This window comes from Rhinoraja longicauda, chromosome 21, assembly GCF_053455715.1.
Source record: "Rhinoraja longicauda isolate Sanriku21f chromosome 21, sRhiLon1.1, whole genome shotgun sequence".
Taxonomy (NCBI): domain Eukaryota; kingdom Metazoa; phylum Chordata; class Chondrichthyes; order Rajiformes; family Arhynchobatidae; genus Rhinoraja; species Rhinoraja longicauda.
In genome coordinates, this window is record NC_135973.1 from 14,747,593 (window position 1) to 14,775,269 (window position 27,677).

At 41.5% G+C, this 27,677-nt stretch overlaps 1 protein-coding gene across 1 annotated transcript in view; it reads left to right on the forward strand.

The window, feature by feature from the left end:
• The window catches only part of lmf1 (lipase maturation factor 1), a 457,201-nt gene that overhangs the window by 375,524 nt on the left and 54,000 nt on the right, over positions 1–27,677 (forward strand). The window contains exons 7-9 of the mRNA XM_078418495.1: positions 10,228–10,411; positions 18,252–18,405; positions 23,577–23,760. Of these exons, the coding sequence (XP_078274621.1) occupies positions 10,228–10,411; positions 18,252–18,405; positions 23,577–23,760 (522 nt within the window). The remainder of the gene's footprint in view (positions 1–10,227; positions 10,412–18,251; positions 18,406–23,576; positions 23,761–27,677) is intronic.

Consider the following 27,677-nt stretch of genomic DNA (forward strand, 5'->3'; position numbering starts at 1 on the left):
TGGTTGGCACGGACTCGGTGGGCCGAAGGCCTGCTTCCACATTGTATCTCTAAAGTCTAACGTCCTTATAGAGCATCCTTTGGCAAGTTTCTGCTACTTCCACGCTGTTGCTAGTGGGTCTGTGTCATTCAATCCCCCAACTCTCCCCAGCAAATTTGAAGGAATCAAAACTCTGTTGTCTTAATTCCTACCAAATTCTGTTCACCCACTATATCAGTGCTTGTTGACGAACACCTCGTGAGGCAGTGTCTGTATTTTATAGTTATTGATCCTTATATCACATTTTTCAAGATACCATCCTTCCCTGCCTCCATAAACCAGTCCAGCCTTAAGAATCCTCCAAGATCAGTATATTCCCCCATTCTTGCCTTTGCTTAGCCTTCATTTTGATCATCCATCATTGATGGTCTTCAGATTTATATTTTTAGATTTAGAGATACAGTGCGGAAACAGGCCCTTCGGCCCACCGAGTCCGCGCCGCCCAGCGATCCCCGCACATTAACACTATCCTACACACACTAGGGACAATTATTTTTACATTTTACCCAGTCAATTAACCTACATACCTGTACTTCTTTGGAGTGTGGGATGAAACCGAAGATCTCGGAGAAAACCCACGCAGGTCACGGGGAGAACGTACAAACTCCGTACAGACGGCGCCCGTAGTCAGGATCGAACCCTGAGTCTCCGGCGCTGCATTCGCTGCAAGGCAGCAACTCTACCGCTGCGCCACCGTGCCGGCCGGGCTTCCTGCTTCCTGACATAGGTGCTGGAATTCCTTAACCCTCCCAAATCTCACCAGCTTTCTCCTTCTCTTTCCTGTTCAATCACACTTCAAGCAAACCTTTAGTCATCTGCCTAAATATCTGCTATATGGCTCAACGTCAAGTTTTGTTTGTGAACATTCCCGTGAAACTCCTTGAGATATTTTATTGCATCAAAGGTGAAATATATATATATATATATATATATTTATATATATGTGTGTGTGTGTGTGTGTGTGTGTGTGTGTACATATATATGTACACACACACATATATATATATATATTTAGAGCATCTGAATCAATTATTGTTTGCATTTGTCTCTTCAAATCTACCTTTCAGGAAGTCTGAGCTTGTACCTGGGCCATTGTACATTGTGGACCAGCAAGGTGCAAAGGTGCAATGCCAACGTTAGAGTCAGCTCTGCAGCCTACATTTTGTTCCCTAAATGCTCCATTGCTCTTCCTTTTGAGCAAGGACGAATCCACCTTTACTAACAACTCCCCGCATACCATTTCAAGTTATGCTACACCAGCGAGTGTTGCTCATTACTAAAAGGTTACTGTCTGTCAGTTTACTGAAAATCAAAGGTCTGATTGTTGGAGGTCCAAACACAAGAAATAACTTTGGAATTTATAACTTGCACAACAAAAGGTATCACTGATTATTCCTCTGAGTTCAATAAATTTGTCTTTTTTTTACACTTCATAAAACATTAAAAGCATAGGTTTTCATTTCATTGAACAAAGTCTCCTTGTTTCACAAGGTTGAAAGTGTGGTATTTTTTCTTACTTTCAGCTCCTTTGCACTTGGGAGATGAGGCACCAATTCTAAATGGACTCCATTTCAAACCAGAGAGGATGATATATTACTATTATCCCCATATTTCTGTTCAGGGTTGTGTGCGCAATAAATTCCGGCATTCAAGTATTACCTAAGTATTTGTCCAAACTTTTAGTGAATGCTCTGATGATTCCTTAACTGGATCAATGCCATTCTCTGTTTGGTAGCATTGATTTTTGGGTGGATATGAATGAATGAATAAGTTTATTGGCCAAGTATGTGCATATACAAGGAAGGTGCCTTGGTGCTCCGCTCACAAATGACAACACAAACATACAGTTAACAATTAAGAATAAAGCATAAACACATCAAAACTATAAGGATACAACATTACAACATATGGTAGGGTAATACCAGCAAGTTGGATTGTAGGTGTAGTGTGTCATATAATGGGCAGGTTTACCTCATGGTTATGAACAATGAGAAACCCAAAAGGCTGCATAACTGCAATCGTCAAGAGGGAAATGGCAGAAGTCCAAGCATACCCCCGCTTTCTTCCAATCGTCGCCCATCCATTGCCTCCACTGATGCTGTCTGACCCGCTGAGTTATTCCAGCCCTTTGTGTGTTGCTCCTTTTGACGGTGACAAGTTTGTAGCTTTGCTGCCAAAGTTGCTCCCATAGTGGGAGTTTATTTCTTACATTACCCCATGCCCAGGAACACATTCACTTGACAATGTCACCATCCACATCGGTTCTGGCGACCATTGTCTTTTTTTAGCCACTTGCCAATGAGGGGAAGGTATTCTGATATTTGGGGCCAGTTTAACGTTTTTCATTTTTGCAGACTTTGTTTTGTGTTTTGCCGATTAGAAATGAGACAGATCCTATTAGGATGGACTTCAAATTCTGGGAAGTACTGTGTTCACAGGGAAATTGGTCAAGTACGAGGTAGTACGAGGAAATTACTTAAGTGCTGATATTCGGTGGGTTTCTCCGTTTAATTCAGCAGCCACAGATAAGGTGTGTAGGAAGGAACTGCAGATGCTAGTTTATAACATGACCCGCTGAGTTGCTCTAGGACTTTGTGCCTATAGCCACAGATAAGGGATGATTAAAGGTTTTCCATCCACTGTCTTTTCCATAAATTAATGTGAGGGCCATGGAATGGGACATAATGTTTCATATGCAACATATGTTCACTAGCATTACGATGTAATTGAATGCAATCCTTTCCTTACTACAAAGATATTGGGATTAATCTGAAGAAACGTCTTGCCTATGTGGGTGCAACATGTGACTGCGTTGAAGAGAACCCTGTTGCTTGGTGAAATCTGCACACAGGAAGTGTGAAGGAGATCTCATTGCCTTTGAACACACGGCCAATCTCTTCTCTTCTACATGTGTGTGCTGTGGACTGACGCAGCAGATGTCTCCTGCTGGGGTGGCTTGAAAGGATGTGGTTACATGAAAGCTTTGTGCTGTGGTAACCTTCACAACTATGCACAGACACTGCGAAACAGATGTTGTCCGTAGGTCAGCTGAGAACAGATAGTGCGACTCTGGTGGCCTGCCTGCCTTTTGAAGCCCTGAGCAGGTAGATGTTCAGGGACAGCGATGAGTTTCAGCAAAATAACTTGATGTGGAATCAAAACAGCTTCATATTTTGGCCTACACCTCTTGAATTCATTAAATTCTGAATTGCATTTGTTATCCCAGAAGGGCCAGCTTTCCTTACTTTGTTGTAGATAATGATTTCAGTACCAGGGAGGAAAAAAACCCAGAAATAAAGAAAAACATAAAGATCAAATTTCTAGGATAATGCAGCAAAAATAAAATTGAATAGTTTGAATATTGAAGCTTTTGAATTTTAAAATTGCATAATATTGAACAAGAACAGGGTCATTCTCCCTGGTATTCTGGCTGATATTTATCCCTCACTTGACATTATGAATATATTTTTTAGTTTTCATATGACTTGACCCATTCAGCTCATTGTTTCTATGCTGGCTCTCGGGTAATGTCAAATATCCAGTTGCCCTACCTATTTTAGACAATAGACAATAGACAATAGACAATAGGTGCAGGAGTAGGCCATTCGGCCCTTTGAGCCAGCACCACCATTCAATGTGATCATGGCTGATCATTCTCAATCAGTACCCCGTTTCTGCCTTCTCCCTATACCCCCTGAGTTCGCTATCCTTAAGAGCTCTATCTAGCTCTCTCTTGAATGCATTCAGAGAATTGGCCTCCACTGCCTTCTGAGGCAGCGAATTCTACAGATTTACAACTCTCTGACTGAAAAAGTTTTTCCTTATCTCCGTTCTAAATGGCCTACCCCTTATTTTCCTGCAACTTACCCTCTCACATGCCCTTAGATGGCACCTTGCTTCTTTTACCACAAAGCTAGATTGGGGACAATTTTCTGTAGCCAATTAACCTGCCAAGCAGCTTGTTTTGGGATGTGGGAGGAAACTGGAGCATCCGGGGTAGGACGTGCAAACTGGACACACCCTGAGCCCCTGAGCGTCGAGCCGGGCCCCAAGTTCTATGCAGCAACAGCATTCCTTGCTGCACCACTGCACCGCCCAGCTAAATGATCTGGATATTATTATATTCAATCCATTACAAGTGGCATTAGACTTCAGAAATACTTTACTCCTGTGGGAAAAATATCACAACAAGCACAAATCAAGTACAATTCCACTTTAATGCAAAGTGGCTGCACTTCAGAATTGTTTAAAAAAACCTGACATGCTTTGAGATGACCCACATTTAGCTAAGTTGGTGCTTTTCCTCTTTTCAATAATACACGTCCTCTATTCAATATTTTTCTCTCAGTTCTTTGGGGGTGCTGTATATAAAGTCAGGATACTCGGTGGGTTTATACTTTCCAAGTTGTATTATAATTGTTTTTGGTAAACTGGATCAGGACAAAATGGACTAACTTCCACATGTAACGCCATCTTTGGATCATTTCAAGTCAAGACAGAGAAGAAAGATTTATTAGGTTTAACGATTCAACTTCATTTCACATATAACGGATGTGGAGGCTAGTCTGATGTGGTGGACTGAAGTTTCCGGTAACAGCGGAGTTTCGTGCAAACGGAAGTCTCCAGACTGAAATGAAAGCTGAAACTCCCCGGATCTGCCGCGGCATATGTACAACAGCTTGCATTTGTATAATGCCTCAAACGTCAACAAACGGTCCCAAGGTGCTTCACAGGAGCACTATCCATCTAAATTAAACACTGGCCACATCAGGAGAGGTTGGGACAGAGGCACCAAAAAGACACATTTCTTTCAAGGGTCGAAGAGGGGAGTGAAACTTAGAAGCTGGGGTCCCAAGAGCAAGGTAGCCAATGATAGAACAATACCCAGAGGAAGGCTGGTTAGTGCTCAGACCGTTTAGAAAATGATAGGCATCACGTTGAAGAGAACATTTTTTTTTTGTTGCTTAATCAATAAATTCACCCAGTTGAAGATTGAGTTAAGGCTCGTTGTGTACATATGTGATTTAATTGCAGTATCAGAACCTAATAAGAAATGTTGAAGAGGCTAACTTGATAGGTAAAGATATCTTTGTTGGTATGTAAGTATTTACGTGATCAATGAAGCAGTTATGCAGCAGATTTTAAGAGAATTTACAGTACTTCTATTAAAGACATATGGTTTGAATTTAATTCCAGACTTTTGTTCAGCACTTAAAGTGAACCCAAGGTCAGACCACTAGGACAACTACTTCTGGAGAGAATTGCTTGGCATTTGAGAGTTGAATTGTCTAATCGTTGAGTATTATGTCATCTGCAAACCCACAATCTAAACAACATGTTAGCTAACGTGATCTCCCCGATCAACCTGTTTGCTGTTTTACTCATCTATGCAGAATCAGATATACATGAAAGAGTGCTATGTTCTTTTTCTCTGCACTTTGTTAGTCTTTAGATTTCCTTCACAAACGAAATCAGGTGCTAATAAACTTATCTTGCCTCCCTCAACATTCCTTGGCAACGGCAGAAACCACAGCAATAGCTCCTGTACATGCCCTGATAAGACAGGACTCTACCTTACCATTGCCTCTCTCAACCCCACCACTGCATCAAAATTAAACGTCTAATTGCGTGTTACTGGAAGAGTTGAGATTCTCTACTAAATGGTGGGAAAAAATGAAAGCACCGGGGAAGAATTTGTGGCCAGCAGAGAGACATCTGTGTTGACGACCGACTTTGGCATGGAGGAAAAGTACTTGCAAGGTGCAGTCTTCCAAACAGCGTAGACTAGTGTGATCCTAACCTTCGCAGTGAGGTCTTGCAAACAGACCATTCATGGGCGGTGTCCAAAGCCTGTCCTTCAAAAGCAAAATAGTTTGAAAGTGAGCTGAATCACACCACTTGACTTCGCCGGAACGGTCAAAAACAAAACTTTTCAAAGGAAAGGAAAGGTTTCGAGGGATTTGGGCAAATGGGACTAGCTGAGATGCATATCTTGGTCGGCGTGGATGAGTTGGGCTGTAGGTCCTGATTCAGTGCTAAATGATTCTAAGACTCTGTTTATGAATGTGGGGTATTCTGAAGTTGTGGAAGCTGCCACATTACCTGATTTTACCCATTGTTTATAAAAGGAATAAGTGTTTTATTGGTGGGTCAGCTTCCAGGAAATTACAGCGCCCACCACAGAAATCATGTAAGGCCAGGGCTGTGTTAGTGTGGACAAATTCTCAGAGGTGCAGCGCACAATCATGGAGTAGGCAGTCAATTGAAGAATCAGGGTTAAAGTCAGTTGTCAGGGATTGGTGCAGGGGGAGGAGTTAAAGAGAGTGTGAATATTGGATGGAAGATGGCATTGCCATGAGTTGGGTGGTGGGCCTGGCATCTGGAGTTGGGGGTAGTAGAATCAAGGAGTGTAATTGTTGGTAAGCATTGAGGGTCACTAGCTTGCTGCATGTGATCATTAATTGGGATGGGTGTATGGGGTCGCTCCACATTGGCCAGGCAGAAGGGAATGACCATCAAAGACACAGCCTTACCACCATGTGCTGGTTAATATGTTGGTTGATACACAAAAGGACACAAAGTGCTGGAGTAACTCAGCAGGTCAGGTATCATCTCTGGAGAGCATGACAGGTGATGTTTATGGGCGAGACTCTTCTTCAGTCTGTTATCCAGCTGAGATCTTCCAGCAGATTGTCTGTTGTTGCAATCAAGGATTTTTTTTTTAATGGTGTTTGGATCACAAAAACTTGCCACTATGCAATCTGACTTCCAGCAGGGATTTTCCCTTTGTGCTGCCCTTGGAGCTAGATGCATGTTAGCATCCAATGCCTCTTATGCTTCTTATGCATTGACTATATTTTTTAAGGGAAGCTAAATGTTATGTTTTGTTGGAATAGATTGGAATAGGCAGTCTTTTACCCAGAGCAGGGGAATTGAGAAGCAGGGGACATGAGGTACTTCTGAGTAGGGTTCAGTAGAAAATATGCAAAGGTATTGAAACAAACAAAAAAAGTAATAACGAATAGTTCTGACCGTATACGTTGAAATAAGAAAGTCGTTTTCTCGTGTTCTCAGATCCTAAATCTGAGAATGTGCAACAACTGCTGCTGTTTTTTTCTCATTAAAATCACAAGAGGAATAGACAGGTTAAATAGTCAATTTACCCAGGGTAGGGTAATGTTGGGGCATGTTGGGCCGAAGGGCCTGTTTCTACGCTGTATGACTCTATGACAAAGCCATCCTTCAAATTTCTGAGCTTTTATTTTCCCTGTAGTAGATGTTGTGAAAGTTACAATTATATGCATTCTTCTGAAAAAGCTTTTTTTCTGTACCTTTGGTGTAGATACACCTTTAAACCTAGTGGTCAGTAAGAAATTCTGGAATTGATGCTGGTGCATTGTTCGATAACATTATTTGCAATGATGTTAAAACATACATCTTGGGAAGTAAAACAGTGGAAAATTTTGGAATGGCAGTCCAGGAGATGGCCCAAATCTGGTCCAATGAATTCACTATTCTGTGACAAGCAGAGCTTCAGAATAAAACACTTTGTAAATAAAATGTCAATTGCAATTAGCTAAATTGCACATATATCCCCACTGTGCTGGAAGAGTTGGTGTCTGTGAGATATGTTTTATAGCTCGTTATGGACTTTTACAAACATTCAGAAATTTAGCCACCAGTTATAATTAGGTTCTAAAAAAATGGTTGGTATAACATTTCGAATGTGCACAATCATTGCTCATGGAGCTTTCTCGCAACAAAAACTCATCATCTCTCTATGTGCACATTGCGTGTTATTCCATTAAATCGTTTTATTTGAAGTTGCCTGCCATGGTTTTCACGTAAAGGGGTAATGTCACAACCCACCTTTGATGGACTGCCCACAAAGACTTTAATCCATTGTTCGATTAAAGTCAAAACATTTAATGAATTCTAGTTGCCACAGAAGGCTGCTGACATCATTTTGGAACCGGTTGATGGAACATTTGCCATGGAGGCAAGCTCAATCAAAGATTTTTTATCTCTATAGACATGAACTGCTGGATCTTTGGTCAATATCACGTCAACTGGCTTATAAAATGAGTTATTTAAGTCCAGTGAATATCTCTCCTCCGTTTTGATACTTGATAAACTGGAGCCCTGTACGATGTACAAACCAAAGATACTAGAGGAACAAGATAGACCACTCGACCCTGAAAACCGTAGTACGCCATGGCGCCATTTTAGTAGGCAGAAACTTGCAGAAACATTTAAATACAAAAATAACAAAAGTCTGTGAATTGATAGATGAGATATATTCTTCATTTTAATGGTATCATCACATATACTGATCCCCCAAAATACTGATTACACTGCGAGACGCATAGCGAACGGCGTGTTTTGCCTACTAAAATGGCAGACGTTACGTTCCTTTGCGCACTACACTTCAGTATAGGCGATTTCAATGGAGTGGTCCATCTTGTTCCTCTAGTATCTTTGGTACAAACCCTGGTGTCAAGCAGTCGCTATCGTTAATCACCAAAGGACGGGAATGTAATATGGCAATTCAGGGCCCTCCAGCACAGTAAATGTCAGAAAATGTCTAACAATAATTGTTGACTAATTCTGCTGGTAGGCAGCTTGCTATGGTTTGTCTTAATAAGCTCCTACTGACATCTGTAAATTTGTGTTATCTCCAAAGCCCTTCCCCAGGCCTCCACAATCTTGGTGCCGCCTCCTGTTAATCATCCTACGCAAATACAGTCAATATCTATCCCACAAGGAGACTGACTTCTTTTGACAATGACACAATCTACAACATTGATTTATTGCTTTTTTGTTTTCCTATCCAACTATTTTTCTTAACTGACAATATCTGAAGAAGCTTCCCATCCTACCCAATCTGCTGTGTTTGTCACATTCCAGATAGTATTGCACTGTACATTGGCCTACAATAGGAAATTGTATTTTCTTTCATTTAGGATACTCATGGAAACATTTTTAGTGCTAATACATTCACGTTCTTTTTGGGTTGAAATTAATCTCTTTCCATTGTTTTTCTTCTTTAGTTTAGTTTGGTTTAGAGATACAGCATGGAAACAGGCCCTTCGGCCCATCTAGTCCACGCCAACCAGCGATCCCTGCCCACTACACACACTAGAGACAATTTACAATTTTACCAAGCCAATTATCCTACAAATCTGTACGTCTTTGGAGTGTGGGAGGAAACCGGAGCACGCGGAGAAAACCCACGCAGGTCACGGGGAGAACGTACAAACTCCCGTAGTCAGGATTGAACCCAGGTCTCTGACACTGTAAGATGGCAACTCTACTTTTAACTCATTTAGTATGGCACAAAAATTGGATCACAATAAGAAATGAAGGCAAGGAATGGCAAGGCTCTGCCTTCTTTGGTGCAGATATCTTTGATAGCCTAATTCTATCATTGTTTATTCCATTTTTGCTTCTACTTCTGCTGCCAGGTCTGGCATATTTCAATAAATTGTACTGCTGGACCTGAAAATTGCCCTAAATTTAACTTTTCACAAAATTCCAGTTGTCTTCTATGATCCAACTCCCTTGCTTTCGGCTGAAGTCATTATATTTGAACATCTATACTAATTGATGTTCCACAATGCATAAATTACACCACCCCGTGTATTTTGGGGATATAATGCAGATATGAAATGCACATTCGATAACTAACATTATGCATCTGAATGCCACCTAAATTGTTGCAATAAACAATTAAATTATTGAACATCAATATCGGATTGAAGTATGTGATTTAGAGAATTGTGTATTTATTCGAACAAAAAGTACATTGGCAAAATAGCAGCCAAAAAGAATATGTGGAGGTATTTTGTGTGTGTGTACATGCAAGGCTGAACGGAAATGTAACATCTTTTTTCAATGTATCATTCTTACCAAGGGAAGCTAAGAAAATTATTCATAGTTATAGCTGAATCTTACAATATAATGAGAGTTAAATTGCTTTCCATGATGTTATGAAACAGATTGACATATCGTATACGGAAAGGAAGAGGGAATAGCTTGGTATTTTGGTATATGGTAATAAAATGATGCTGAATGTAAAATGATTTGATTGCAAACAATCTCAATTCAGGCATTTTGTACCAAAGTTTTATAATCTCACTTCCTTGATATGTTCCAGCTGTGATTTTGATGTTTCTCCCATCTCTTTAGGTTTTACTCATCGTCAGTGGGAACCTCAGCTTTTTGAACTGGTTGACTATTGTTCCCAGTATTGCCTGCTTTGATGACTCCAATCTGGCCTTTCTCTTCAGCTCACGACAAGGAAAGGTCAAAGATCAAGTATCCATGATACAGGCTAAAGAGGCAATGGGTCACAAACCACCTACTCATTATGGTATGTAATATTGATTAACAACCTGCTCCGTACTTTGGACGCAGGGCATTTCCATGAACTCTCCTTTAGTTCCTTAACTCAAAGCATGCCGGTTTTCCAGTCTTTAAGACAACGAACTCTGAAGGCAGAATGTCAACTGATACTGACATCACTCCCATTGAGCAGAATATGGTTAATCTCTTGGTAGCAGATAAATTAAAGAACATGTTTAGGATTAGTAGGATTCAAAATTTCAAATCAAAAGTGATTTACTTTGGTTAGTTTGGCTTGTGAGTGCTTAAGCTTGGATAGAAATAATTTGTCACCTTAGAAATAAGTCCACAGAAACAAACCAGATGGTTCAAGCTGCTGTTTAAGCTTCATACAAGACTCATTCCATTGACAATTTAATTTAGCGTAACCTTGTATTCATTTCTGTGTGTCATCAATGATCTCGAGCTATGGACCTCTGATCAGATGGAGTCACTTCCATGTCTACTGTATGAAATCCTCCAAAATTGTACCTTTTTCTCAAAAGAGGTCAATTTTCTATATTTTAGAATCATTACATCTGAGTTGTAATAATTTCAGTCCACTTCAAATTTCATTACCATCTGCAAATTTGTAAGCTATTGATCACAATGAATGGTGGTGCTGGCTCGAAGGGCCGAATGGCCTCCTCCTGCACCTATTTTCTATGTTTCTATGTTTCTATTAATGTATAAACCTGCTAAAAAATAATCATTCCTTCATAACTTTATTTCATCTTTTCGGCTTCCTCCATTTGTTTCTTTCTGAAATCCTTCCCCACTCACCTGTATAGTTTCTCCAATTCATACAAATATTTGGTTGAAGGCAACATGAGAAATGTTTGTGTTGGATTCAACTGGAAAAAAAAATCTGTAAATATCATTCAAGCAAAAGAGAATGATACACATTCCCATGATACAATTTACTTGCTTAATGTGTAGAATTCATGAACTAAGAATGATTGGGAGATATCAGTAATTATTGATCTCTTGATTTTGGTCAATGTCTTCAACTTTCTAGAAGTTTTTATAATACTTGAAATATGGCTATGCCCCCCATGGGGTGCAGTTCAGAAGCTCAGCTATTCTGGATGTCTGTAAATAAATTGTAGTTGTTACTTACTTTTGCTGCCTCCTCCTGAGGCTTCTATTTGGAAATGAGGATAACTTGCTACTCTCCAGTTCTGTGCTTGCTTGTGTGGCTGATGAGGTCAAGTGGGACTGACAGGCTCTGCCGCATATGGGGCGGATGGTGCTTGATGGGGAGGCCGGGAGTATAGTTTGCAAGGCAGCATGTCGTCCTGCTCCATTCACAATCAGTTTCTGTGTTCTTCCAACTTAAAGATTGCTGGTTCGCAATGCAAACTGAAAATGCTCCTCCATGTTGAGTGGTCATCGGCCAGGGGATTCCCAAGAGATGGTGGAGATATGACACTTTTTCAAGGAGACTTTGGGAACAACCTTGAATGATTTCCTCTTTCCACCTGGTAATCTATTGCTGAGACAGAAGTTAGAAAAAAAACCTGTCAGTATTGGAAGTATGGTGCTGAGCTTAAAGATTACGTGGCCTGCCTGTCCAACAAAGCAGAATTAGGACAGAGAATACTGGAAATGGTTCACTGGAGCCAACCAAGGGAATTGGCAGATTCTGTGGAGACGCCGTTGGTGTTATCTCTCCATTACTTTAACATGTCCACCGTAGGCAGTCCATGTCTCAGGTATGTGCAGAAGGACAGGTATCAGCACTGCCCAGCAGACCACGAGTTTTGTACTTTGTTTGAGATCTTAATCTTCAAACTCTCTTTTCATCAGGCAGCCAAAGTCTGTACTGGTGTACTAAGGCGATTAGTACATCTCATCTTTGATTTTCATTGGGAATATAAGAAGCAACCTGTTTTCCAAGATATTGCCATGGATTTTTTTTTGCCATAAAGACAGTGTTGTATAATAGAAGCAGGTTGGTAATGGACATTTGTTTTTGCCGATGTTAAAGCCCATTCTCTCTCTCTCTCTCTCTCTCTCTCACACACACACACACACACGCGCGCGCACACACACGCGCACACACACACACACACACACACACACACACACACACACACACACACACACACACACACACACACACACACACTCCCTATGTGCACAAACATGCTCTTTCTCTGGGACTCTAAGATCGCGGGGTAGTACATATACTTTCTAGCCAGGGTTGAAAGCAGGTAGCTGCATCCGAAGTAGATTCTGCTTTTGTCTGATGTGTTTGGAATCATCATGCAGTGAGGTTTAGGTTTTCCAGCAACCATTCTGTTGCTCATCTTTTTCCTTTTTTTTCGGGGCCATTGAGCACATTATAGCATTACCATGGTTGCTTTCATATAATTGCGTGTTTGTTTTCAAAATAATAATTCCTCAAGCATGTCACTTTGTATGTGCAATTAATAACCGTGTGTTAACACCTGGGTCATTAAGCTGTAGGGTTTATTTGTTACTCGGCGAACAGCTCGAGCCAGTGCAACATCTGAACTCGTAGATCTGCGCTGTCACTTAGCTCATTATTTTGCTCCATTGCCCAATATATCACAAGGATGTTTTCATTAAATAATTCATTTATGGCAATTAAGCTTTGGAAAAAGACCAGATCGAGAATCTTTCAATTGAAATGAAATGAAAGCCAGGTTTACTTCAGTTACATTGAATGATTACTGTTGAATTTTATAGTTACTAAAATACCAATTTGTAAAGAATGTATTTATTTTATTTTAATTTGATGGAACTCTTGATGTGGTAGCACTTGTATTATTTATGCTTCCTGCTCAGTCCCACTCCAAAGGAATGGTGGCGAATGTCCAGTGCCTTCTGATTATTTAATGTGTGGGTGTCGGTGCAGTACTTCGGAGTGCTATTCATTGTGAAATCATAAGACCATTTGCAAAGTTATTTCGATACAGTATCATAGACATAGTAACAGTGCCTCTATGATTGTTTAGTACAACGTGTGTTGGCTGATCATACGATAATATTGCCTCCCAAAATGCGTTGCAGTGAATGACCATACTTACTGCCAAATTCAGAGCAGAATGAAGCAGAGTGCTTCTCCTTGCTATTTATATTTAAATTCATCAATAAATCCCTCAGTTTATTTTACTCCTCTTGTGTATGTAGTTAGCCCTTGATTGTGCCCGAGTATGTTCCTCAGCTACTCCATGACGTAATGAGTTTTACATCTTACTCCCCATTGCTGAGGTGAGAGGGGCAAGATTTGAGAGGAACCTGAGGGGCAACTTTTTCCCTTTGGGGGTGAGAAAGAGCCGTGGGAGTGACCAGGGTGAGGACTGGGGGCGTTAATGTGAGATAGGCTACTAATCAATCCAGAAGGAATTCAGAAATTGTTTACCAGAGGATTGAGTGGGATAGAGTCATGGAGTCATAAAGCCTGTAAACAGGGAGCTCGGCGAAACTCATCCATGCTGACCAAGATGCCCCATCTAAACTAGTCCCATGTACCTGCTTATGGCCCTTATCCCTCTAAATCTTTCCTACCTATGTATTGTTGTGATATTGCAAGGACTATTTTGTTATATCACAAGGACTATTTTTTTCTTTTTTTTCTTTACCTTTCTAGGGCTAAACTAAATCCCACCGCTGCCACCATGTTGTACTTCGTGGTCCGGTATCTGTTATACCGTTGTTATGACTCTGGAATGACCACAAGTACACGTATTTAGCGCTTTGATAGCCGAGCATAAATCCAGGCTCAGTTTATTTCACGGCCACCTGGAACCAGAGTGCCCGTCAATATTACGTCATTCTCATATATACACGTTGCTACGCGGGCAAACAAAATAGTCCTTGTGATACAACAAAATAGTCCTTGCAATATCACAACATGTATCTATCCAACTGTCTTTTAAATGCTGATCTAGTATCTGCCTCAACTACCTCTGGCAGCTTGCCCCCACCACCCTTTGAGTGAAAACGTTGCCCATCAAGTTTCTGTTAAATCTTGCCCCTCTCTCCTTAGTGATGGTGATTAAGATGTAAAAACTCATAATGGCTGAGGAAAATACCCAGGCAAAATCAAGGTTAATTTAAAATTGCTCCCAAATGTATAGGGAGTGGATGAGAAAGTGGGAAAACATTGAACTGGTGTTAACTGGTGATCATTGGTCAGGGTAGACTCTTGGGCTGAAGGGCCTGTTTCCATGCTGTACCTCTAAGCTTAAACTAAAGTACATGGTTATCCATGCATGTCCCATTGTGCTGAGTAAATAAAACTGCACTAAAAAAAACATTGACTTAGTGATTTATCATGAATAGTAGGGGAAGGAAGACCCAGATGGAAATAGTCAATCGAACTCCAAAATGTGAGCTCTCAATAGGCAAAGCATAAATGGGGAAATATCAATGGCATGTTTGAAGGGAACTACAATTATCCTGGGGGATTCTTATCTACATATTGATTGGACAAACCAAATTGGCAAGGGTATCGTAGAAGAAGAATTTGTGGAATGTGTCAGAAATTCTTTTTTTGTGAAGCACATTGCAGAACCTATCCGAGAATGAGCTATTTTGGATTTGGTCGTATGTAAATTGCAAGGATCAATAAGGGATCTTGTTGTTAAAGATTCTTGAGGGGTTAGTGACAAAAAATGTGATGGAATTCCAAATGTAGTTTGTGCATGAACATTATAGTTTTATAACCAGTGCATTCATTTTAAATGAGGACATTAAATGCAATATGGCTGATTGTGGACTGGGTAAACAGGCTAGGAGACAGGTCAGTGGAGGAACAGTAGGAGATATTCAAACAACTCCTCTGTAATGCTCAGCAAATGCTCAATCAAAGAGAGATTCTATGAAAAAGAGTCGAGACCCTTGAAGAAGGGTCTCGACCTGAAACGTCACCAATTCCTTCTCTCCAGAGATGCTGCCTGTCCCGCTGAGTTACTCCAGCTTTTTGTGTCTATCTTCGGTATAAACTAGCATCTGCAGTTCCTTCCTACACAAAACAAATGGCAAACTCTAATAGTAGACCGGAGGATAAGGAAGGTTGTAAGATCAAATAGCAAAAGAGTAAGAACCATTAAGAAAGGAAGAAATTCGTTTTGAGGGAGAATTTGCATGTAATTTAAAAATAGTGAATGTTTTGATGGATATGGAAATAGGAAGAGGGCGGAGAAGGTAAATCTGAGGCCTCAAGAGAAGAAACAAATTAATAACAGCAAATAAAGGAATGGTAGATATATTGGATAGATTTTTGCATCGATCTGCACCATCGAAGACTTTGCTAATGTCCCCAAGATATCAGACTATTAATTTCAAATAACATGGTAGAGCTTTCCAAAATGCTAATTGCAAAGGACAGAGTATTGGAGAAACTCAGGGAAATAATTTGCTTGGGCAGCTTCCAACCCAGTAAATATATGAACACTGTATTGACTTCTCCAACTTTAAGTAGCTTTTGCTTTTCCTCTCTTTCTATCCCTCCCCCCGTGCTAATTATCTGACCAGTCTGACTGTCCTCCTGATTCAATTTTTGTATGCCTTGTTGTCACCCTCCCCGAGCTAACAATGATCTTTTCTATATTTTCCTTGAGCCGCATCCCCTTTGATCTCTCGTTTTCACACCTTACCCTTCCATATCTCTGGGTCTCCCTCACCCCTGACTCTCAGTCTGAAGAAGGGTCTCGACACGAAACATCACCCATTCCTTCTATCCAGAGATGCTGCCTGTCCTGCTGAGTTACTCCAGCATTTGTGTCTTTTTTTGAGAATTGAGCGTCAGCACCCAGCTGAAGACTACCCAGCATCTGTCCTGATGCTGGCATGATGGTTTCTAAGGTTGGACCACTTAAGCTCCTCATCTGTAATGATCTCCTGGTTGATAATTAGCAATGTAGCAATGATGATATAAGTGAGTCTTGGGAGAGGGGGGGGGGGGGGGGTGGATAATGGACCTTTTTTGTTCAAAATGGTCATTACCTGGAACCTTTACCATTATAGAAATTTAAGTCATGGGAAGGGACTAATTAAGGAGCCATCTACTTCAGCCTGGAGAATGCAATAGATGGTCATAGAAGCAGAGCCCCAGAACCAATCTGCCCAGGGACCCTCCACTGCAAATGTTGGAAGCTGTTACATGCGTACCACATTTCTTTGCAGTGAAGGGTGGGAATTGGAAGGATCAGAGGGTCTTTGGGTCAGTTGGAGAAGCAGCAGTGGAGTCAGTTGGGCCTCATTGGTGACCCTCGGACCACCCTCGATTGGACTTTACTGGCGTTACCTTGCACTAAACATTATTCCCTTATCATGTGTCTATACACTGTGGTACGCATGTAAATGGCTCGATTGTAATCATGTTTTGTCTTTCCGCTGACTGGTTAGCAGGCAACAAAAGCTTTTCACTGTACCTCGGTACGCGTGACAATAAACCAACTGAAACTGAAACGGGGCCATTTGAAGGGTTGAGACTTTCAGGAGATGGTAGCCTGAACCAATGAAGGCTGGGGGGGGGGGAGGTTTGTTGGTGAAAGAGGGGACTGAAACCTGAGGGGGTGGGGGGGGGAGGAGAAAGAAAACAGACAAAAGCTATCTTGTGAGTTACCTTTAATGGGATCCCAGTGCAGCCTAACGCTGCAAAGTTCTCGTTTCCCGAGGAACACTCAACAATGGTCACTGGAGGAATGCAGCAGAGGGAATGATGCGATTTGAAATCACGTCAGAAACCTTGGCACAATTCCAGATCGGATGTGCTTGATCTAATTTCTGTACTAACTTGATTGTCATGTTTACCCCCTGCGATGAGTGTACTTTTCCACACGTTACCTTGAAATAGCCACTGCCACACAATCTAATATCCAGGTCAATATAGACCCACCTTAAAATCTTTGTGAAACTTTATCCTGCTGCCCAGGTATGTCCTGAGCCGGAGAACTGGGTAAAATAAAAGGGGAAGCAAGTGCAACCGTGTCACCAGTCTGGCTGAGTGCCATCAATGACCAAGGGTTGCATTGGCCAAACACATGAAAATAATCGCAGTGTAATGTTTTCCATGGAAACATAACATCCACCCAATCTCCTTAGGTTTGGTATTTTTAAATTAGCAATGATTTTTAAAAGTGATGCATGTTGTAAATATTGGAGATACCATTAATAATGACGGCTTTGCAGAAAAGTTTTGTTCAGCAGTCTGTGGGTGAAAACCATTGCACGCCTTGCTAGTTGGAAACCAAATGCTGAAAATCTGAAATAAAATCAGAAAATGCTGGGGAAAAAAACTCAACAAACCAGGCAGCATCAGCGGAAAGAGAAACTCGAGTTAATGTTTCAGGTCATAGACCGTTCTTCAGACCTGGAAGGAGGTTCATCAGACTGAAACGTTATTTCCCTTTCCACAGATGATGGTTGGAATCTATTGGTCTCTGTTGCCATCATTTGATTCTCAACTCAAGTTCCCGGTTAGATTTGAAGTGAGGGATCAGGGGTGTGTGTCAAACTAACCAAGTCAATTCTGTGTCACACATCTGCCTCCACAAAGTACTGTGAGTTAGGTTTTCCAAAAGGATCGTCCAGACAGAGAAAAAGGAGCCGTAAATGGATGTCTGCCTATCATAGAGCTAGACAGCAAACAAACAGGCCCTTCGGCCCAACCTTTCCTTGCTGACCAAGATGTCTAACCGAGCATGTCCGACTTACCTGCACCGGGCCCACATCCCTCCAAATCTTCCTAATCATGTCTTACATCTCACCGGATAACCTTTCCCATCTCTAAAACCGCATGTAGACCGAGATCGCTGTATTCAAGCAGACATTTTCAATGTTTTATTTCGCAGGCGCCCTCGTCCGACAGGTGCTGAATATCTCCTTTGGAGTCCTCATCGCCTTCCTCAGTCTACCAGTGATTGTAAACTTGCTCAGTTCAAAACAAATGATGAACACTTCCTTCAACCCACTTCGGATTGTCAACACCTATGGAGCCTTTGGAAGGTACAAAACAACATGTGAATATGCGATTAACTGGAGTACTGTGTGCAGTTTTGGTCTCCAAATTTGAGGAAGGATGTTCTTGCTATTGAGGGCGTGCAGCGTAGGTTTACTAGGTTAGTTCCCGGAATGGCGGGACTGTCATATGTTGAAAGACTGGAGCGACTAGGCTTGTATACACTGGAATTTAGAAGGGTGAGAGGAGATCTTATCGAAACGTATAAGATTATTAAGGGGTTGGACACGTTAGAGGCAGGAAACATGTTCCCAATGTTGGGGGAGTCCAGAACAAGGGGGTCACAGTTTAAGAATAAGGGATAGGCCATTTAGAACTGAGATGAGGAAAAACCTTTTCAGTCAGAGAGTTGTGAATCTGTGGAATTCTCTGCCTCAGAAGGCAGTGGAGGCCAGTTCGTTGGATGCTTTCAAGAGAGAGCTAGATAGAGCTCTTAAGGATAGCGGAGTGAGGGGGTATGGGGAGAAGGCAGGAACGGGGTACTGATTGAGAATGATCAGCCATGATTACATTGAATGGCGGTGCTGGCTCGAAGGGCCGAATGGCCTCCTCCTGCACCTATTGTCTATAATATTGTCATCTTTCACATTAATTAAAATTGGACGGTCGCTAATCAGTTGAGAATTGTCAGAAACAGGATGACATCTGATGTTGTTACTTATTCTGCTTCACGTGCTCCCAGTTTTATAAATAACTTTATTGTTGACTTAAATTTTACACAGGGCTGCATTGTGCAGGTCTTGAAAACAAAGGAATCATCTGCTTTATGCCTCCTACTCACATGGCTGATTGTCGCATGAAGTCAGAACTATGTTAGTTTTTGGCTGCACACCTCAGCAGGCAGAACAGTTTTCAGAACTTTAAGGGGATGTCCGCTGTTGCTGCAATAGGTGCAGAACATTCTGATGTGGGAATTACTAAAGAAATGATACTACAGTGGACACAAAATGCTGGAGTAACTCAGTAGCTCAGACAGCATCTCTGGAGAACATGGATTGGTGACATTTCGGGTCACGACCCTTCTGACACAACAAAACAAAACTGTTTTCCACAGAGTGGGTACCATAGTTTTCAAACAACACAACAGAGCCCACACAGGAGGTGCAGGGTAGGAGAGATCCTTTTTCTGTAAGGGACAAGAAGAGCTTTCAGGTACACACAACACCAACTCACCAAGACTCCTTGGATGTTATCTTCCAAACCTACGACCAATACCACCCAGAAATACAAGGCCAGTAAAAGCATAGGAACACCAACACCTTGATGTTGTCCTCCAAGCTACACACCATCCTGACTGGGAAATATATTGCTGTTTACTTCATCGTCACTGGGTCAAAAATGTAGAACGCTCTCGCTAACAGATTGTGGATATACCCACACCTCAAGGACTAGTCCCATTTGCCCTTGTTTTAACCCACATCCCTCTCAACCATCCCTATCCATGTACCTGTCCAGTGTCTTTTAAATGCTTTTATAGTACGGGCGGCACAGTGATGCAGCGGTAGAGTTGCTGCCTTCAGCGCCAGAGACCCGGGCTTGATCCTGGCTACGAATGCTGTCTGTACGGAGTTTGTGTTTTCTCCCCGTGATCCACATGGGTTTTCTCTGGGAGCTCTGGTTTCCTCCCACATTCCAAAGACATATAGGCTTGTAAGCTAATTGGCTTGGAAATAGAGTAAATTGTCCCTAGTGTGTGTAGGATAGTGTTAGTGTGCGGGGATCACTGATTGCCGCTGACTCAGTAGGCCAAAGGGCCTGTTTACCCTCTGATTCTAAACTAAACTAAACTAAACTAAACTAAACTAAAGTACCTGTCTCAACATCTTCTCTGGCAGCTTGTATCACCTACCCACACCCTCTGAGTGAAAAAGTTGTCCCACAGGTTCCTATTAAATTTTACCCCTTTTCACCTTAAACCTAGGTCTTCTGGTTCATGATTCCTCTACCCTGGGTAAAAGATTCTGTACATTCTCTTCATAATTTTATGCATCTCTGCAAGATCATCCCTTTACTAAGAAACATAGAAAAATAGGTGCAGGAGTAGGCCATTCGGCCTTTCGAGCCAGCACCGACATTCAATATCATCATGGCTGATCACCTAAAATCAGTACCCCATTCCTGCTTTTTCCCCAGATCCCTTTATTCCTTTCGCCCTAAGAGTCAAATCTAACTCTCTCTTGAAAACATCCAGTGAATTGGCCTCCACTGCCTTCTGCGGCAGAGATTTCCACAGATTCACAATTCTCTAGGTGAAGAAGTTTTTCCTCATCTCAGTCCTATATGGCCTACCTCTTATTCTTAAACTGTGACCCCTGGTTCTGGACTCCCCTCATCGGGAACATTTTTCCTGCATCTAGCCTGTCCAATCCTTTAACTTGTGCTTAATGGGCTTAGCCTGTGAGCCAGGCAGCTATTGAATGAATGTAAATAAAAATACAGTACCAGTTAGCGGCAGGAGTCACCCCCTGAGGATCTGGATGCACCTCTCCAAGATGGTCAATGACCTCACATGGTTATGGTCAGTTCATGCCTTCTCCCACCAGCTGACGTACCCTAGGCGCTGCTGAATGTGACGATATTTGTCATCTTGTACCTAATGTTGGTACTACCCAGCATACCCTGACAAATTTAGCACATCCCCGCACCTCACTTCTCTGTTTCATGGCTTATACTCCCACTATTTGACAACGAGAGGCATTGCAGCCCAAAGCATCGTGTGACATTCATTAACACATCAGACAAGGTGTCACATAATCACAGGTAGCAGCTCTCGCAGCTCACCAAATGAGATAGGCATTTGTGCGTCTGCTCGTGGAAGAAGTTGTGCTCGTGGTAACATGGAGTGCCCATTACTGAGAGCATTGCAACCTATATTGCATAAGCCCTTCTGCTCTGCAGGCTCTGATGGTAAATACATTATTAGCGCATTTGTGAACCAGGCATCTACCATTGTCCATTACTAAGAGCATGGTCAGCATTGGGCTGCAACCCTCAAAGCATAGGCCCTTCGGTTTTGCAAGCTACAGATGGTGAATGTATCATTGCAGCATTTGTGAACCAGTCCTCAACCATTGTGCACCATTTGATGCCTGTGTCTCAGCTTAATCAGAAGTCACCCAATTCCTGTGGACCAGAGACACAAGGAAATGCAGATGCTGGTTTAAAAAAAAGGGCACAAAGTGGGCAGCAGGGTGCCCTTATAGCACCAGAGCCCCGGGTTCGATCCCGACTACGGATGCTGTCTGTACGGTGTTTGTACGTTCGCCCTGTGACCTTGTGGGTTTTCTCCGGGTGCACCGGTTCCCTCCCACAATCTAAAGATGTACAGGTTTGTAGGTCAATATGGCTTTGGTAAAAAGAAATTGTAAATTGTCCCTAGCGTGTAGGATAGTGCTAGTGTACGGGGATCAGTGGGCCAAAGGCCCTGTTTCCACGCTGTTTCTAAACTGAACTAAACCAAAAGTGCTGAAGTAACTCAGCAGGTCAAGCAGCATCTCTGGAGAAAAAGGACCTGGGGACTAGCTTCAGGTACCGTCAACGAGATTCAGTTTTCTGTTATCACAGCTGCAGATATCGTTGTTCAATGAGGCTTTCATAGAGTCACGTCCTTCTGGGAATCATTTCCCTCGACAGATTTCTCAGGTTGCCGAAGAATTGTACAACAATGTCGTCCAATGGATGAAAGCATTTGTTACCCACTGCCATTTGGGACATTAACGAAGGTGCACAATATTTTGTCCTGTATATTGTCCTGTATATTGCAGCGAATAAACTGACAATCTGATGATAAACTTGACAATATATTTTTTAATTTCAGGTTAGTCCAAGCATGATTTAAACCCTTTCTATTTAAGATTTGTAATAGCCGAGTTTAAAAGACGATGCAAATTGGTGGTAGATTTCTTGTACTGCTGGTCACTAAAATGAAAGTTTTACCAAAGATTCAGCGTTGGCATGGGTGGCTGAATGGCCTACCCCTGTGCTCTAGGTTCAAGACTCCACAACTTTAGCTATACTTTAGAGATACAGCATGGAAACAGAGGAGAACGTACAAACTCTGTACAGACGGCACCCGGATTCAGGATCAAACCCGTCTCTGGCGCTGTCAGGCAGCAGCTCTACCCGCCCTGCCACTATGCCACTCTCTATACAGCCAAACACATACGTTTGATTATTTTCCAGAAATGTGAACGAGATCCTCAGGTTGTTAACTAGAATAATTAGTTTCAAACCAATTACCATAGAATAGTCCCCATGGTGGCTTTCAATGTAATAATTTGGGGAGTTTCTATCACATGGCAGCGTCTGTTTTCTCAGTGACACCTGGGAACATGTCACACTGTGGACCAATGCTGAACACGAGTCCAGAAGCAACCTGGAGATTTAAGCAATTCATTACACAGCAGGGATCATTAATATAGAAGTTCGCAGCAGGAAAAACCTCTGTTACCAGTTTTCTTTTTAATAAATGATGATGTGCAGTTGAAATTTATGTTGAATAAAATGTCTGCCCCATAGCAAGAAGTGACATTTGTGATGGATGGTGAATTTTGCATAATTCAAATGACACAAAGAACTTTCTTCTTTTAAAAATTGTTCAATAACTTTGATTTAGTGACCTGGAATTAGAACAAACCTCACAGCTTAATGAAGTGCGCCGCCTGACTGCAGGGCATTGGGAATAACGTTAACCCTTTCAGGCTCAGGAAGGTGCTATTAGTAAAGCTACACTGGATGTTGTCTGCATTTATTGGCAGTCCATTTATTTGTATGTCATCCCTTGTGAGAACATCTTGGAGTTGTCTGGTGCACCTGAATTGTTATCCAAGTAGAAAAGGAAAGAAATGTTTATTCCATATTATCTTTGCCTCTGGTTTAGAAACTGTATAAACAAAGGAAGATTCAGACATCTCGATTGGGTGGAGACCTAGGTTTGATTCTGACTTCAGGTGCTGTCTATGTGGAGTTTGCATGTTTCCATAGGTTTCATCCAAGTGCTCCAGATTCCTCCCACATCCCAAAGACGTGTGGTTAAATGTGTTCTTTCGGGCTTTACTTAAGACATAAAAATTGCTTTAAAAGTAGTAAGTATACAATTTTAAGAATTCCAAGGCGTCGAGAAAAAAATTACATTATGGTGATTTTTTTGTTTTCCTAGCATTACGAAGGAACGGACTGAGGTCATAGTTCAGGGGACAATGAATGAGGATCCGAATGACCCCAGTGCCATGTGGGAAGAATATGAGTTCAAGTGTAAACCTGGTGATCTGAAACGGAGACCATGCATTATTAGTCCATACCATTACCGTCTCGACTGGCTCATGTGGTTTGCTGCATTCCAGGCAAGTGCTTTATATTTCATCAACCCCAGAAAAATGATCTTAAGATCACCTGTAAATATTTGAGTAGTTGAATGGGTGACAAGAACCATGCTCCATTGTTATATTGAAAGTGCAGTTGGATAGAGAAAACTACATGAAGTTACATTATAATTGCAATATCTTGTAACTCGATGTGATAACTATGATGTGTGCCTTTGAAACCTAAGGACAGCAAACTTTACAGATGCATATAAACCGGAGCACTCTGCAAGGTGCACTGATAGATGTTTCACAATGATTTAGGAGAGGTCATATTTGGTGTATTTTTGCATTGTATTTTTGTTCTCTTGGCATTAGTTTTGGATTGATCCCTCGATAACGTGCCAGCAATCTTTGTGAATGTTCCTTTCCTCTTCAGAAGACGGTAGATGAACACTTTCATTACAGATGTGCTTCCGATGGGGACCATATCTAATTGTGTAGGAAGGAACTGCAGATGCTGGTTTAGACCGAAGATAGGCACAAAGTGCTGGAGTAACTCAGCGGGTCAGGCAGCATCTCTGGAGAAAAACGATGGGTGACATTTCGGGTCGGAACCCTGCTTCAGACTAAGAAGGGTTCTGATCTGAAACGTCACCCATCTTTTTTCTCCAGAGATACTGCCTGACCCGCTGAGTTACTCCAGCACTTTGTGTCTATCTACCATATATATTTCGAGGGGTCCCGAGGGCTCAATTCTGTGGTTCTATAGTTTAAGGGCACTCATCTGTTATGAGCTTGCGTTATGTGCAATCTAATCTGCTAATGGAAATGCTGCTCCTGTGGGTGTGATGGATAATCAGTTGATTATTTTGCTTCTTAAACCTGGGGCACCATCATATATGTGGATAACCTTTAATCAATTAAGATGCATTTAATCAATTGAACCGTCACCAGCAGGTTTCATTCCTATTGAGAGATAATAAACTGCAGATGCTGGAATCTCGTGCCGAACACAAACTGTTGCGATAACTCAGCAGGACGGGCAGCATCTCAGTGGGACATGGATTTTACTACAAGTTGCACTCCATCCTAACTTGGAAATATATCATTTGTATATTATTGTTGCTGAGTCTTAATCCCAGAACTCCTTATCCAACAACATAGCACCTCACTAGAAAGATTACAGTGCTGAAAGAAGACAGCTCACATCTGTCTTCTGGAGGACAACCAGGGATGGCCAATAAATGCTGGCTTTGACAGAATGTCCACATCCTCATAAATTATTGTTAAGAGAAGTGGAAGGATTTGTTGCAAAGGCCATTCTACAGTAATACAGGCTTGAGGAGATGCTAAACCTAAAGCATTGTGTGCGTGAATCTCTTGCACTAAATGTCGTACCCTCTAACCTTTATCTGTGCACTGTGGACAACTTGATTGTATTCAGGTATAGTCTTTTCTTTGTTGCATAGCACGACATCAAAAGCTTTTCACTGTACCTCGGTACACGTAACAATAATAAACTAAACTAAACTAATAAGTGAACTTCCATGGTTAAAACAAATCTAGTTCTATGCAGGTTTAAATAAATGGAAACGTAATGAAAACAGAGAAACACATAGGTCAGGTAGCATCTGTGGAAAGAGAAACAAGATTGACATTTCAGGTCCATGACTCTGTCACCATTTTCTGTTTTTATTGCAGATTTACAGCATCTGCAGTTTGTTTTGCCTTTCATTTAAACGGGAGTGGAGATGGAAGGTTGTGCCAATTATTCAGCCAAGAGCAAATTAACCCATGGCACATCTTTATGAAAAGTTAATACATTCATGGATTTAAACCTAATGGTCAGCCATTAGTTGACATTGAAAAAGGGGCGCATTCTTGGAAGATTTCATTAAGTAAATTTCATAAATCAATGAGAACTTGTTCTGAGAATGTTGGTGCAGTATATTCCTGTGAATTGGGAGCAGCATGCTATTTGTTATAAAGAAAAGTAGGATTGTAAATTGAAAAAATTATAACACAAAGAGTCAACAACATTTCAGCAGAATTTTATAAATCAAACACTAGGGAATGACTGCAATTTAAATTCTCATCACACAAGTCATATTGATGAGAATTTATGAGGTTGTGAATTAACAGGAGAGGCAGAGTCCAATAAATTACAGATAAATCGTGAGGTCGTAATCCTAGCATTAAAATAAAGCACTTTCTTAATCTGAACAAGGGAGATTAAAACTCATCATACATTAATCAGCACAGGTTGAAACATAACCAAATGTCATTTGGAAGATTGGAATTTAACCAAATGTTAGTTGGCAGTTTGGTATTTTACCAAAGCTCAGGAAGGAAGTTGGAATGTAGCCACTTGACAGTGGGCAGAATGGAAATTAACCGAATATCATTCACAAGGTTGGAATTGTACCAAATGTCAGCCAACAGGTTGGAAGATAACCAATTATCAGCTGGAAGCCCAGAATTTAACCAAAGATTACCAAGGAGGCTGGAATTTAAGCAAATGTCAGTCAGATGTTTGAAATTTAAGCAAATGTATTTGGATTTGGATTTAAGAATCTGAGGGCAATTTTTTCAGGAAAAGAGTGGTGGGTGTATGGAACGAGCTGCTGGAGGAGAGAGTTAAGGCAGGTACTATTGTAACGTTTAAGAAGCAATTAGACAGGTGCATGGATAGGATAGGTTTAGAGAGATATGGGCCAAACACAGGCAAGTGGGATTAGTTTAGCTGGGACTTTGGTGAGTGTGGGCGAGTTGGGCCGAAGGGCCTGTTTCCACACTGTATGACTCTGACTCTATGTCTAATGGCAGGTTGAAATTAACCCTTTGTTGGCCAGTACTTTTGAACTTAATGAAATAACTGTCAGCGGATTATAATTTCATCGGAAGATTATAATTTATCCAACCATGTATTGTCATGTTGGGCTTGGATGAAATATCAGTCAGGAAATACCATTCAACATTTGAGAATGGAAGCAAACATCAGTCGACAGCTTTTAATTTAAGCAAATGTCAGTCAGCAAGTTGAAATTCAAACAAATGTCAATCGACAAACTGAAATTTAACCAAACGTCAACAGACAGGTTGGATTTTAACCAAACAGCAGCTAATGGGTTAAACTGAAACAAATGTCATTTAGCATGTTGGGATTTAACCAAATGTCAGTTGGCAAGTTGAAATTCAACTGAACATCAGTCATAGGTTGTAATTTAACCAAATCTTGTCAACAGATTGAGATTTAATCAAACATCAGCTGACAGGTGGAAATTCTTAGCAAATGTTTGTCAGCAGATTGAGTTATAACCAAATTTCAGTGAAAAGGTTGTAACTTTTTCACGGTTTCACAGCACGGTGGCGCAGCGGTAGAGTTGTTGCCTTACAGCGCTTTCAGCGCCAGAGACCCGGGTTCGATTCCGACCACGGTGCTGTCTGTACAGAGTTTGTACGTTCTCCCCGTGACCGCGTGGGTTTTCTCCGAGATCTTCGGTTTCCTCCCACATTCCGAAGATGTACAGGTTTGTGTACCCTCCGTGAGAGGGTTAATTGGCTTGGATTTGTATACTTGGTGTTAGTGTAAATTGTCCCTTGTGTGTGTAGGCTTGTGTTAATGTGCGAGGATCGCTGGTCGGTGCGGACTGGTGGGCCGAAGGGCCTGTTACCACACTGTATCACTAATCCAAACTAAACTAAACTAAACTTAACCAAATGTCCAGTGAGTATTTAACCGGACCACTCTGCAGTGTGTTATGTATAGAAGCAACAGTCCACAGGATGTGATTTGATCAATCTTCAGTCTGCAGGTGGGAATTTAACCAAATGTCATTGATAGTTCAGGATGCAACCAAACACTAGTTGGCAGGTTGGGACCTAATCAGTATCAAGTCAGCAGGTTAAAAATTAACCAAATGCCAGTGTAATGTTGAATTTAGCCAAACATCAGT